This window comes from Panicum virgatum, chromosome 2K, assembly GCF_016808335.1.
Source record: "Panicum virgatum strain AP13 chromosome 2K, P.virgatum_v5, whole genome shotgun sequence".
Taxonomy (NCBI): Eukaryota; Viridiplantae; Streptophyta; class Magnoliopsida; order Poales; family Poaceae; genus Panicum; species Panicum virgatum.
Genome location: NC_053137.1, coordinates 52,067,495 through 52,081,268, shown reverse-complemented (window position 1 = coordinate 52,081,268; position 13,774 = coordinate 52,067,495). Strand labels below are relative to the sequence as shown.

Sequence of the window (13,774 nt, the reverse complement as noted above, 5' to 3'; positions counted from 1 at the left end):
GGTGGCTGGTGCTGATTTGTTGTGAGAGAAAAGTACTGCTGGTTGGTGGCTGTTGGCTGGTGCTGGTTTGAGTGAGAGACTGGTTTGGTGCCCGTTCACTATTGATTTGGAGAGCATATTTATTTTACGTCGGGCCAACACCGTCAACGCATCCATGTGTCAATTAGGTGGAGCCACGATTTTTACCATTTTGACTCCTATCATAATTTAACATTCAGTCAGTTTTGATTTAACAGTCAGTCAGTTTTGAGCATGCCATCTTCAATCCAAACGTGAGCTAAACATAAGGTCAACATTAAAAAAAAAAACTAAAATAACAATTGGGATCAATCCAATCATGTCCGAAGAGCGCATTTAACGGTCTATCCAACTCGCAGTTCTGTAACAGTCTTCTTATCCGACTACCAATTTTATAACGGTCATCTCATCCAACATCTAATTCTTCCTCCTTTTAAGGATCTAAAGAAAACAAAAGATATAATTATAGGATAGTAATAAATAGATGCCTCCATATCCTCTCCCCTCACACCTTCACCCTATCGGTGTTGCCTTCGATATCGGCAAAGATCATCTTCTTTCCCTCCCCTCCCCTCCCCTTTCATCTAGCGTCTACCTCTCCACCACCCATGGCCATGTTTGGTTGGCTCCCCACCTCGCTTCCTCGATTTGGTGACGCCATGAAACTCAAGCCCCCCGTTTGTATCGTTGCCCTTCCCCAATCCAACGGTGCCATTGTCTTTGGATGCACCATCATTAAACCGCGGCCTCCGCTAGCCATGGCAGCCATAACGTTGTTGCCACTTACCCTACCTGACAAGTCTCCTACGTACACCATCGCATTGTGTTCCCACCTGCCACAGTGCCACCCACGCCACCTTTGTTCTAGCCACCTCCTCGGAGTTTCCTCTAGAAAAACACCGAACCCTATTCCTAGATCTAGAGCTCCCTAGAGTTGGATTTTGATCGCTGGAGAAGTCGATTTGCTCATCGGAGTAGAAGAGGGTGTCGTTGGAGGGTCTCCTGAATCGATTTTGTTACTTCTTTCATTTTTTCCATTTTGGATTTATTTTCTTCAACGGACATCGTCCCTCCTTCCGAACCAGCAATGCTCTTCGTTTTAGATTTTCCCAACACAAAACTTGTTTCCATTCGAGTCTTCAACTAGCTCGCTCTCATCTACGCCTTCATTTGACCCTTCAGTTCCTCACATATAGAAGCTGCTGGCACCTGCACCTGAGCCCCTACCCAACCACGGGAGCAACCATCGGACATGTACACCGGCTTGAACATCCCCTGTTGAGGCCGTTCTCATGATGCCCATGGGCAAACAATTTGCTCATGTTGTATTCCCTTCTCAATTAGCTCATTTTTTGTGCAAGAGCAACATTTATGCAACAAACACAAGAATAATCGAATATCCAAAATGTGCGTGTATGTTTCTTTTTCCTATTTGTGGGTGTGACATAATACACAATCATTCTTAAGCAAAATCACAAGGGAATGGATAAATTGGAAGTGGTGGGATACAAGTTGTTGTTCTTAAGCAAGACACATGTAAATTCAAAAATGCAACAAACAGAGTCCAAATCTACTGCAACAACTTCCAAATGCAACTCGTTGTAGTGAAACCAACATCAAGATGGGAGTGGGCTGGGTCGATCCATTGGGTAGTTGGCCCGACCCACGTGAGCAAGGCCGATGGGTCAAATGAGCCGGCCCCAAATCAAAGAATGGGTCTAGAGAGCCGGAGCCTATAGACCCGATGGGCAATATGGGTCGACCCACCAGATGCAAGAAAGCCACCAGATGGATGGAAGAAACTAGCGAGCCGCCAGCGGCGGCATGATTTGCTGGGATTAGATCGGGAGAGAGGGGCTGATGTTGGAGGGATGAGGTCGTGGGTGATTGGTCGCTGGGTTGCAGGCGCGGCACGGCAGGCGATTGTTTATTGCGCTGCGTTGCGAGGAGCCATGCGGGCGATTGTTTGGTCTGCTTCTTCCTAATCAATCGATGCAGTAGCCAACACAAACTTAATTCAGCGAGTTGAGCCTGTGTTGCATTGTCTTTGATTTCTCGGACCCCAGCAAGAATTCGGCGGAGAAGGATTTCAAAAGACAGGAATTGGTGGATCTCGTGGATTATGTTGAATCTGCTAGCTCCCGCTTCACAGAGCCGATGGTTGCTGCCTGCTGCAGGATGTTTGCTATCAACTTGTTCAGGGTGTTCCCTCCCAACTGCAGGTCCAGTTCATCTGGCGGTGGTGAGGGTGAAGAGGAGGAGCCAATGTTTGACCCTGCATGGCCCCATCTGCATCTTGTGTATGATCTCCTACTGAAATTTATTGGCTCCTCATCTCTGGATGCAAAGGTAGGAAAGAAATATTTTGACCACACATTCATCGTAAGGTTGCTTGAGCTCTTCGATTCTTAGGACCCAAGGGAAAGGGACTGCTTGAAAACAATACTGCATCGGATCTATGGAAAATTCATGGTGCGCCGTCCTTTCATCTGCAAAGCAGTGAGCAATATATTCTACCATTTTTTATTTGAGACTGATCGCCATAATGCTATTGCTAAACTGTTGGAGGTTTTTGGCAGTGTTATTAGTGGGTTTGCAATGCCTCTGAAGGAGGAACACAAAATCTTTCTTTGGAGGGTGCCAATTCCTTTACACAAGCCAAAAAAACAGTCGGTGTGTATCTGCAGCAGCTAACCTACTGTGTGACCCAGTTTGTAGAGGAGCCAAGCTTGCAAGTTCGGTGATACTTGGCTTGCTCAGATACTGGCCAATAACAAATAGTCAGAAAGAGGTAATGTTTCTGAGTGGGATTGAAGAGTTCCAGAAATGCATATGCATAGGTTTGATTGGGCCGACCCGTGATGCCCATTGGGCCATCAAGACCGTAGGCAAAATGCTGATTTGGGTCGGCCCATGGCCTCAGAAGTTGGCCTTGAGACCATGGGGGCAGGTCCAAGGCCAGGTTCGGCCGACCCATTCTCATCCTGAAACCAACATACTTCCCGCAACTTTGGGAAGTAAATTTTACTCGCTTACTTACCAAGTGTATAAGGTAACTAATATATTACAAACATGATTTCACGCCACTCTGTGTTTGGGTTGGGATTTGTCTCAAGCTTGTGGATATACCATAAGTTAGAGCGCTAGCGAAGTTGATAGCGAAAAAGCAGGTGGTGTGAGCAACAATGGTTAGCAGAGATAACAGCTCTGGCATTAGTGGTGATGTCGAAGCTGGCTAGGGCAAGATAGTGGTGCAAGTGAACAAGTGTTGGCGTTCACTCGTGATGCAAGTGAAGTGAACTACAAGTTGCAATGTCTTGTTCGGTTTGTCTGCTTTCGACTTATTCCGGTTTATTTTGTCTCACAGAGCAAATTGAATCAGCTGAAATCAGACCAGCTGAAATGTTGACTACTGAGATTTGGGATTGCAGGGCAGGAGGAGGCGAGTTACAAGCAACAGGTGGTAGCGGCAATGCCGAAGCTTGATCCCAAATTGAAAGGGATCCAACACACAATGGAGGGTGAACAACATAAGGGGGAGAGAGAGGCCAACTTCAACCTTAACTAGCAGTTAGACCTAATAACTACTATATTCACCATGGGATGGGGCTGCAAAAATTTAAGAAGTTGGGGCATGGCTCCTATATGCCCTAAGCTCCGCCCTTGGTGAGCGACACTTGCTTCTAGGGTGACTCCATGTGACAGCATCTCCGTGAGACCGTGACTAGGATTAACGACGAAGTGGCAAGTGCGAGTTAGGATGATGGGGTGAGGGCAAATGAGCGAGTAGTCATCGCCTTGATGGGGTAGCCAAAGTTTGGCCCATAAACTCAAAAATGCCCATGTGCCCAGCCACAATATATGGGCATTTTGGTATCCGAATTATATCAAAAATAAATTCGGTCTATTGGGCCATGTACTTGAATGGTAACCGATGATCAAATATTCGGGTGTTTCGGATTTGCCCTCCAAGGATTCATCTGGGTAATAATGCACACCCCCTCCTAGGGAGAAAGTAAACATCTTTCTTTCTTCTTTGAAAGGCACTGGAGCTATGGAATATGTTTCTAAAGAAATATGGTGGTGAAGGTTTATCTCTTTGGCCCGAGGAACAAAAAAAGGAATATATCCTCAGCTATTTCATTATGAGTCAAGAAGATAGGAAACCGATAATTTCTACTCTCCGTTCATAAATACAAGGGAAACTGAATTTGTCATGAGTCAATTTATTCTAAATTTGATCAAATTTATAGAAAACAATAATATTTATTCTAACTTCAACCCATGGCATCCTTGAGCTCTGGGAAGTGGAAGTGGAAGAGGTCAAGAGTTCTTTGGTTGGATTCTCACTCCTTTCTATAGTTCTAGATTTTTCTTGAAGAGTATGAAGAGAGCGAGGGAAAGTACAGTGAGGAAGGAGCAGGGGTGGGAGTTGGGAATGAGAGAGAGTAAGCGAGCTGGTTCACCAGGTCTAGCCAAACAAAAACAAAGCAAAAGACTAAAACACAAAACATGCCCTCATGTAGGCTTGCATGACAATTGCAATGTATTCAAGCTTACTTGTATGAGGTAACATTTGTTGCCGCAAGTGTATTTTGGAACAATAACATTGATAAATTCTGCCAAGCTTAATCCAGTACACAGTCCGCCCTGGTTGGCTTTGCATCATGTAGATCCAGTGAAACCATCTTTAACCCAAGGCACCTAAATCATGTCTACCTCAGAGTCCAGTACAACGAGGGTAACAAGCTGTGAGCCCATGTAATGTTATGAGATCTGAGAAGAAAGGGTGGTTTTGTACCAAGACCAATAATTTACCCGGAGGGGATCACATTTCTGAAGGGTACAGCAAACTGCTGTCGCAAGATCAGCATCTGCCATTTCTGGGTTGGAGTGCCTTATTGGTTCAAGGGTGGCTTTAAGTTCATCCGAAGGCTGCAAACCTGAGCGAAGAAGATCAAGCAACAAGCTCAAAGCAAACACACAACTCCAATCATTCTTCAAGACCTTGAGGCAAACATCAGATATGCGCTCGTCGGCTACTAGCAAGTTATTCTCGCCTTTGTATAGACCCTTGAGGTACCTCCAAGGGCTTTCATTCTGAGGATTTGCTAGAATAGCTTCAATTGTATAATCTACTTCTGAATCACGCATCGCCATAAGGCCACCATGAAGTGGTGATCTTGTTATTACAAGATATCTCTGTTGCAAAAAAAATTCAACATATTTCAGTGCAAGCTAAATGGCCGATCTCAATTAATCAGCAGAAAAAAGGGCACCCAGGAGCCATGGCAAGCACACATGACAGAATGTAACAGGCACTAGAAAGTCAAGAATAGTCATACAATTGATTTGTATTGTACTGCAGTATGCTGCTGTCCACTTTATCCAGCTTTGACCAATAATTAGATGAAGCTGCCAATCTATGCTGGCGATATGAACATGGTACCATAATTATGAAAATACTCCCAACACTCTAGTTTTATAATACTTTTCTTATATACAGTTACTACAAATAACAATGAAAAGGTTTACATGCAATCATGCAAATTTTTATAATGTCATACATTTATAAATAGAGGAAGTAAATCAAGAAAAAGTGTACAGTTCTCCAGACTCATAGAATGAAATGATCTATGAAGCTCAAATGAGGAAGATATCTGAGGGTGAAATTGCATACAAAATAGAAAATTTTTAAGACACAAAGAAGCACAGAGCATAACCTGATTCCAAGCTGAATTATTGAAGATATCTTCCTCAAGTAGTTTGTTGCAGTACTGCAATTCACTCTCCCACCCACCCAGTGCTTGAAGAACCCACTGCAACAGTTGTAATAAAGGAATACTGTTAGTAGAACAGAGCTTTTACTAATACTCATAGCTCAGTTTAATACAGTACCAAAATGTGGAATACTTATTATACAGTAAAATGGGATGAGCATACCTGCCTATGAGACCAAGCATGGTAATTTTTGGCATCAAGAGCAAGTATCTTCATTGTGAATTCATGCTCTTTATTCGCAACATCAGGTCCTAATTTCTCAGCAAGCCATCTCTTATGATGCCTGAAAATAATAAATGGACCCTGCAGGGTTAGTCATAATTTTCACAGCAATGAAAGATAGATAAAGTTAAAATTATGCAAGTCCAGAAATTGCCAGTTGTTTACGAAAAACCTACACAACCACCAAAGAGGAGATTAGTTTTCCGTGAAATACTAAATGTGCTATAAGTTTTCATAGTGGAACTCACCAGATTTGGTAATTTTTTGGATTACATTCAGCAATTTTTTCGACAAAATTCATCTCTTGCAGTAAATCATAATCTAGTGTCTCCAGGATAAGGCGCCTGAAATGCCAGACCTATCAAGTAAACAATTAATTCAGTAAAGTCAGAAAGGTAACTACCGAAAGGGTTGATTGATATCCAAATTAAATACATGACATGAATTTAAAAACCTGGTAGTACTAGTAATAGCACAAACTTCAATTCACAGATAGTACACAACACCATTGCTGTTCAAGAAATGTAGCATACTGCATTAAGAAACATAGCACAAGGAGAAAATTATGGCCAGTCAGTATGTTGTGGCCTTCTACAAATAACACGGACGATGAAAAAGCGAGATGAATGAATGATAGGCAGTGTCAATATCAGAGCACAAACTATCTAAAGCTGCAAACCAATACCTGTTAGTTTACATGTTCTTTTTTTTGAAAGATGCCAGGAGCACTGGCCATGGGCACCCGCACCGACCGCACGCTCAAACGTAGGTGGGCTGCCGAGAAATCTGGGGACGCGCCTACCGGGACTCACACACGTACTCACACATCCACACACACGCACACCCGAGCTCCGGTACCACTCTGAGGAAAATCCCCCGTGCAACACCCAGGCTCGTCCTGGACTGGGATCGAACCTGGGCGGGTGAGCTCCCAACCGGAGACTCTACCACCGCGCTACAAGCGTGTCCGCCTACTAAAACTGGCTCTACCTCACTGCTTGTTTCTACTTTCTGTAGCATTGATGCATACTCTACGCCATGGGGAGGGAGCGCTGGGAGCGGTCGGACGCTCCCCAAGCGTTCCTGGGACGACACGTGGTGTCCCGGAGAGATAGCGCGACGCGGACCGTCGCGGGACGTTGATCCACGCCATTCCTTGGTTTTTTGCAGATAGATCCTTCGGATTTTTTTTATTCGAACCCGCCGTCCACGTTTTTTTCTCTCCAAAAAACCCCGCGCCACACTCCCAGCAACAAGCCACCACGCCTCCCCCCACCCCCGCGCACCCTCCCCAGCCTCCCCGCCCCCTCCCCTAACCCTAACCCTAGCGTGCCCCGCTGCCCTCCACTCCCTCCGCCGGTCGCCGCCCTCTGCCCCTCGCCCTCCTCCCCGCCGCCGGCCGCCGCCCCCTCCAGGGCTCCGCACCTCTCGACTCCTGCCGTCCGCTCCACCCCGCCGCCGTAGAGGAGGGCTCGGGCCCGAGCTCGAGTCCGCCGGAGGGGGGGAGTGGCGTGCCGGCCAGGGAAGGGGCCGAGCTTGAGTCCGCCGGAGGGAGTGGCGCGCCGGCCAGGGAAGGGGCCGAGCTCGAAGCAGAGAAGGGGCCACTGCCCGCCGCTCCGTCGCGCCCTCCTGCGCGCGGCCGCCCTCCTGCACGCGGTGGCTGCCTGCGGCGCCAGCCGCTGCGCCCTCTCTTGCTCGCGGCGAGTGAGGATGGCAGTCGGCGCGGGAGAAGTTCCTCGCGGAGCCACGCCGGCCGCGCTTGGGCGCCGCTGTGCCTGCAGGCCCCAGCGTGCCTCCACGGCGGAGGTGGAGCAGCAGCTCCCCGTCGCGGCCTCGCGGGGCTCTCCGTAGGGAGGAGTCGGCTGTGAGGCAGAAAAGGTCCGGCGCGCCCCTCCACAGAGCGGCCGACGCGTGCGGGAAGTCGAGGAGGATGGCGCCCAACGGAGCGGAAGGTGAGAACGCCATGGCCGCGAGATCCGCAATTCCCGTCGGGGTGGAGCTCGGCTGCGCCTAGCACTGGGTCCTGGATGGAGTTGAGGAGCTTGTGGTCACGTGGGTGAAGTGAATCGATCGGAGGTGTGGTGCGGCCGGTGAATCTGATCGGCGGAAGGAGAACTGACCATGGTTCTGGACTCTGCACCATGGATTCCACAATTCTAACTGGGCGCGGCGGAGCGCGCTGTTGTCCTAGTACTCATAACCAGACAATGAAACGGCCTCCATTGTAGCTAGGGAAACTCAGACCACAGTGCTACATGGTTTTAAGTCGAAATTGTAACTAAATTGTTCAACCACTACAGTAAACTTTTATTATTTCCCTTCGAAAATACTCGCTTAACGATAGAAGCTTTAATTTTCCAATAACCCCATGAAAATAAAGCAGGAACAAAAAAAAAGGAGAGAGAAAAGCTGAATTCTCACGGTATAGTTGCCGGGGTTGAGCTCGATGGCCTCGGCGGTGAGGCGGAGGGCACGGGGACTGCGCTCTCCCGCGAAGTAGAGGGCGCGGAAGTAGTCCATGACCTCGCGGAAGTCGTCGCGGTAGGCGATGGGGACCACGGGGCTGGGCCCATCGTCCTGCGGCACTGGTACCACGTCGGCCATCTCCGGCCAACTGCCGGGGCCGGACTTAGCGTGCTCCATCGGCACCAGCACCTTGCGCCAGGTGGATCGAACTCGCGCGCTGGAGGAGAAGATGAACCTGCTCGATCAAGGAAGGATGGATTGGAAACGCACAACGAAACAAGCCAATCAATCCGTCAATCGGAACAGGTTAGGGCTCCCTACCAACAGAAGAGATCGATCCCAATTCGGCAATTTTCCGGATGGATCTCCACTTCACGCCAACCCGATACCGGCCGGTAGCGGGGTCGGGGGAGAACGCCGCCGCCGTTGGCCGCTGATGAGCCGACTTAAAAGGCGGCTTGCCACCAAGCCTCTGGGCTAGGACCCGATGCGGGGGAAGGCGAGGAGGCGAGCTTCAGTCCAGAGCAGCGGCGGCCGTGAGGTAGAAGGGAAGGGGCGTCAGGGAACAGAACACGATGTCCTGCTAAGCTTTTGAGACTTTATTGATAGATAGATGTTTTGTTCGCAAAACATAGAAATCGTGTGCAATCGTTAAAAAAAGAAATCGTGTGCAGATTTTTCTTCAAAAACAATTTGGTAAGATCATAATTGGTTAAACTTTATAAAAACTAGTAGAGATGTTGTGGCACGTATTGATTCTTCTTCTATCAAGGAACGATGTCATTTTTTCCCCAAAAATAATACACATCCTTTTATCATTCCAAAATAATTAATGACGCGAATTATAAGTGAATGCATGTGTAAAGGAAAGTAAAAGTGTGTGCCAAAAGAAAGTTATGTGGATACAAGAGGTGAGTATAGAAAATTGCTGGTATAAAAAATATTAGAATTTTGGTGGAAAATATTAACGAAACCAATCTCCCCTTCCCTTTCTTCAAACCTTTTGGCCTGACAAGTGGAGCTTCTGTGAGGGACAGAAGTACCGATGAGCCTAATTTTGATGAGAAAGGATTTCAATTGTTTCAACTTTTTATAGATTGATTCATTGATATATTCTAATTAAAAATAGGACTAGAATTATACTAAATATAATTCTTTTGAAAATTAAAAATGGTGTCACAGTTGAAAACAAGTAATTAATAGCAAACGGGGATAAAGTCATTTTTTGTTGCACTCCATGTACTTCTGAGATTCATGTCGGATCTGATTGCAATCGGCATTTAAGTATGAAACACGTGACAGTAAATCACAATGGACTATCACACATACCATTTGAGTCAGCTATAACGGCATTTGACGATTCAGGCGCCGTGCACTCAAACAGAATTAACAGCAAACTCCAGAAAGAAAATGAAAAAGAAGGGGAAGGAGATCCAGGGAATTGTAGAAACTGATCTGGAACTGCTAATATTTACAAAACTGGTGTTTCATTAGCCTCTGCGGTCTGAGCAGCCACATGGAACTTTTCTCTCTTCTGAGAAATGCTGTGTTGAGCATTTGATCTATTTGAAGAAGAATTTCCAGATCTCCCTCTCAGGGGGCTCGGAGACAAGGTGCACACCGAATGTGCCTTCTTCATCCACCAATGCTCGCAGCTGCCGCACCGCACTGCTTGAACCAATGTAGTTCTTCCTGGCAGCAAGATAGAGCACTCCATATGGTGGCCTCAGGCACTGCGAGAAAAAGAGTAGGATGCGGTATGTAAGTAAAAGTTTCGGGCTATATAGCAAATCTGCATAATGCATCCAGCATAAAGTACAAGGAGAAGTACAAGATGCAAGGTATCCCAAAGAATTGCATTACAGCTGACTCAGGTCCCATGTCTAAAGTCTAGCATGATGACAAGATAACCTCCTATAGTTTGGAACAACAATGCAGAGAAATCTGAGCAGCAAGAGGCGCATCTCATTTGTATGTGCTACTGATTTTGAAGCCTTTCATTTGTTAAATGTTTATGCCTTTTGATTAAAATTCTTATTGCAATGTTGCAATGCAACCACAGTCTATACTAAAAATCAAGGCCCTGTCAGTAGACAGCATTTTCTCTCAGGCAATATGAAATACCCCACTTCCTGCCTGGGTGCCTAGGAACATTCTTAGTGCCAGATATGGTGCCAAAGGACAACAGGATTAGAAATTCATGAGCTAACCTTTTTTATGAGCGAATAGAGGTTTTGAAGAGAGCTTGCAGAGTAAGGGATCTCATTGACTAACACAATGTCATATCCACCGTCTCCTGTGCTGGTCTCATTTCCCCTCTCCCATGCACGACTGCTTGATAGTTTTCTTGATCTTCTCGACGATGTATCGTGGCAAATATTATTCCCATCCTGACTGTTGTATTCATCCAAAAGGTCATCTTCGCAGAACCCTAGCCCTATACCTGAGGATGCATCCACATCATCCTCCTGAATTATTGACAGAACTGTGTGAAGCTCCTCCCACTCCCCGGCATAGAAATGAATATCTTGAGGTACTTGTTGCTGGGATGGAGTAAGGGGGCTTCCTTGATGGTGATTCTGCTTCTCTTGAGCCTGTTCAAGGTTAGCTAGTACATTCGGTATTGTTTTGCACCTCACTGTTTCAGCACTAGGATCCTGAAAATGGATTGTTGAAGCTCCCTAGGAATGTTTAAAAGGTAGATGTTAGTTAGCATACCATGATAGATAGATAAGTAAACAGATGTTACTGTGCAGTAGCCAAAAACAGAACACTACAGGCAATTTGTTGATTGAAAGACAGCTCTCAAATCGAAACTGACATATCATGTAATAGAAAGTGAGAAAAGTAAATATGGATAAACATGTACCTTCAGGCAAGCAAATATGCCAGGAAGCCCGTATCCACAACCAAGCTGCATAAGAAAAAAAAACAATTGGAAGAAGTTTAAGGCAATACTGCATGGAAGAAACAAATGGATGAAGCCCAAGTCATTTTAAAGCTGCATTGCATGTCAGTGAGGAGCTTATTTTACACGTACAACCATAGCCGTATGCCCAAGAGACTTAAGATAGCAATGATGTTGTCTATGGAAGATAAAGGAGATAAATACAACATCAGTCAAATGGATACCAAAAAATGCTTATGGCACCAGTCTTTCTTCGTTGGACAAATTCACACCCACTTTTTGTTACTAAACTTTTTATGTATTGCAACAAATGAACTGTTGCACAAATGGATCAATTCAATGTTTTTAAAGCGGTAAGGCGAGGCAAGGCGATCCACCACCGCCTTATCGCCTAGGCGATGCCTAGGCGGGCTAAGGCGGGCTAAGGCGAGACCTTAAGCAAGGCGAGCCGCCACCGCCTTGTCGCCTAGGCGACGCCTTGAAAACAGAGGATCAATTTAACAAAAAGGATGATATTTTAACAGATGCATGAGTTTTCTGGATGTAGTTTCACCAAATATTGAATGTAAACATCAATTTAAGCAAGGAAAGTTTCATAATGAATAGATGGGCACAAAATGCTAGCAAAGAAAAGCATAGATTCACTTTAACTGGTTCAAGATCTGACATTCTGATGTGAAAAAATGAACATATGAAGCAGCAATAGAGTTTTACCTCTAAAACCCGTTTGCTTCTGAATGTCAATAGGCCATCACGTATCTCATCTTTAAGTACATTTACTAGATCAATGGAACTCTCACAGCATTTCAAAGGTCCTAGTGTAGAGAATAATTATTGCAGCTGTTAGTTGTAGCTTGCAGTAAGCAAATTCATAGAACTTGCAAGGTTACTGCATTACCTTCACCTTTTGATGTTACAATATCTGATTTAGATAGTCCAACAATATCAAGTACGCTGATCTTTCCCTGAACCAGTTAAACACAACCAAACTAGTGAATCAGTGAAGACTAAGACATGAACTAGTTTTAGCATACGGACTGGAAAGAATTTATATCGTGTCTGTAATTAGCCTGTGAGCAGCTCCCATAAAACAATCAGCATAAATAACAGCAATCATACTCCTTCCCCCTGATGAACTATAAGCAGGAATTCATTTAAACTAGTAAGTTGTAATACATAAAGCAACCTGGGAAAAAAGCAAGCACCTTGAATATATTCATTCCGTGCAATTCAATATTTTCGCCGGCATACTTGTATGGATGCACATTCTACAGACCAATGTAATGAAAGTCAGATTAGTCAACGCTCAATAGATAACAAATGATCCTCATTTTCATCCAAATCTTCTCAACATGAATGAAGGAAAGAAAAAAGCAAACGGCACTGTAGTTTTCCATGGACAAGCAAGAGGGGAGGGGGGGGGGGGCACCTTTGATGGGACGATCTCAACTGCTGGGGAGGGTAGGTGCGGCTCCCTCTCTGGCACAATGTTGACACAGTGGGCTGCAGTCCTATCGTGTGACAGCAAGCCAGCCAGGCACTGCGAGAGCAGCGACGGTGACCGCATTTCGATGCTCCTGATCTGACTGAAATAGGTGATCACAAATCAGGGCGGAGCGAGTTGCAAAACAGGTACATACATAGTAAGGTTGAAATAGTTTCCCGTTTCCGTGCCATTCCACATTTGCAGTCAGGATTCATAACTGATATCACGTTTCCCCATCACCAGCTACGATCTTAAGATCATAATCTACAAACCTCCAACATCAGCACATCAGTGCCCCATATAGAGGGAGGAAATCAGAAATACTTTCTTCTCCCCCAACTCCCCAAGTACCAAGAGAGATGACTCAAATCCACATCACCGAGTATATAGAAACTCTAAAGACAGCAAAGCTCTGACGACGCAGAAGCAGCCCAGAATAAACCGACAAGGAAGCCTTTACTCACTTGGAACTGTTGAAGCCAAGATCTGACCACCAGATACCGCAGGAAAACTAGGGAGGGATCACGAAATTGCACACGGAAGCCTGAAGCCTACTAGTTCTTTGAGATTACCAAGTGCGAAGAGGAACAGAGGCGACGGGCAACTAACCGAAAAAGAAGGATGGGGCACGAAAAAGTTGAGCGTTTGGGGGGGACGAACGGCGAAGAGTGAGGAGTGTGAACTGCTGCCGCCGAGTGCGGAACCGGGGAATGCAAATGCAAGGCCGATTTGAGCCGAGCCCGGTGACAGCTAGAAGAAGGACATCAACTTTTAAGGAAATTACGAGAGTGCCACCGCATGTTTGAACTGGGCCTCAGATGAGATGAGATGAACAGGCCCGCCGGTGTGTCCGGCCCGGCTCAGCTCGGCCCACTTGCAACCGTGAGCGGCGG

At 46.0% G+C, this 13,774-nt stretch overlaps 2 protein-coding genes and 1 pseudogene across 6 annotated transcripts; 1 reads left to right on the top strand and 2 right to left on the bottom strand.

The window, feature by feature from the left end:
* The first annotated feature begins 1,889 nt into the window (after positions 1 to 1,889).
* Positions 1,890 to 3,504, top strand: LOC120695430 (annotated as a pseudogene).
* Positions 3,505 to 4,517: 1,013 nt separating this feature from the next.
* On the bottom strand, positions 4,518 to 9,087 carry LOC120683837 (protein farnesyltransferase/geranylgeranyltransferase type-1 subunit alpha-like). 2 transcript variants are annotated; one of them, XR_005678954.1, is made up of 6 exons: positions 8,809 to 9,087; positions 8,443 to 8,722; positions 6,270 to 6,379; positions 5,962 to 6,193; positions 5,742 to 5,837; positions 4,518 to 5,220 (listed from the first exon to the last, which is right to left on the bottom strand). XR_005678954.1 is itself a non-coding variant. In XM_039965937.1 (6 exons), the coding sequence occupies exons 2-6, from the start codon at positions 8,662 to 8,664 to the stop codon at positions 4,786 to 4,788; spliced, it is 984 nt and encodes a 327-aa protein (XP_039821871.1). In that variant the 5' UTR covers positions 8,665 to 8,722; positions 8,809 to 9,079; the 3' UTR covers positions 4,518 to 4,785. The 2 variants fall into 2 exon arrangements, 1 of the variants encoding a protein (XP_039821871.1); XM_039965937.1 differs by having other exon boundaries at positions 5,962 to 6,082; positions 8,809 to 9,079.
* Positions 9,088 to 9,727: 640 nt separating this feature from the next.
* Positions 9,728 to 13,640, bottom strand: LOC120683812 (histidine protein methyltransferase 1 homolog). Of its 4 annotated transcripts, none has more exons than XM_039965912.1 (8): positions 13,491 to 13,640; positions 12,825 to 12,981; positions 12,601 to 12,663; positions 12,294 to 12,360; positions 12,110 to 12,210; positions 11,357 to 11,401; positions 10,698 to 11,168; positions 9,728 to 10,220 (listed from the first exon to the last, which is right to left on the bottom strand). In XM_039965912.1, the coding sequence occupies exons 2-8, from the start codon at positions 12,960 to 12,962 to the stop codon at positions 10,050 to 10,052; spliced, it is 1,056 nt and encodes a 351-aa protein (XP_039821846.1). In that variant the 5' UTR covers positions 12,963 to 12,981; positions 13,491 to 13,640; the 3' UTR covers positions 9,728 to 10,049. The 4 variants fall into 4 exon arrangements, with proteins under 4 accessions (XP_039821846.1, XP_039821861.1, XP_039821839.1 ...); XM_039965927.1 differs by having other exon boundaries at positions 12,300 to 12,360; positions 12,825 to 13,145; positions 13,346 to 13,618; XM_039965905.1 differs by having other exon boundaries at positions 13,346 to 13,617.
* Positions 13,641 to 13,774: the final 134 nt, after the last annotated feature.

Coding starts and splice junctions, on each gene's coding strand:
- LOC120683837 (XM_039965937.1), bottom strand. CDS start 8,664: ATGGAGCACGCTAAGTCCGGCCCCGGCAGTTGGCCGGAGATGGCCGAC. Junction 6,083..6,269: donor CCAAAAAATTACCAAATCTG/GTGAGTTCCACT, acceptor TATTATTTTCAG/GCATCATAAGAGATGGCTTG. Junction 5,838..5,961: donor ATGCTTGGTCTCATAGGCAG/GTATGCTCATCC, acceptor CAACTGTTGCAG/TGGGTTCTTCAAGCACTGGG.
- LOC120683812 (XM_039965912.1), bottom strand. CDS start 12,962: ATGCGGTCACCGTCGCTGCTCTCGCAGTGCCTGGCTGGCTTGCTGTCA. Junction 12,361..12,600: donor ACGGAATGAATATATTCAAG/GTGCTTGCTTTT, acceptor TAACTGGTTCAG/GGAAAGATCAGCGTACTTGA. Junction 11,169..11,356: donor GCATATTTGCTTGCCTGAAG/GTACATGTTTAT, acceptor AAACATTCCTAG/GGAGCTTCAACAATCCATTT.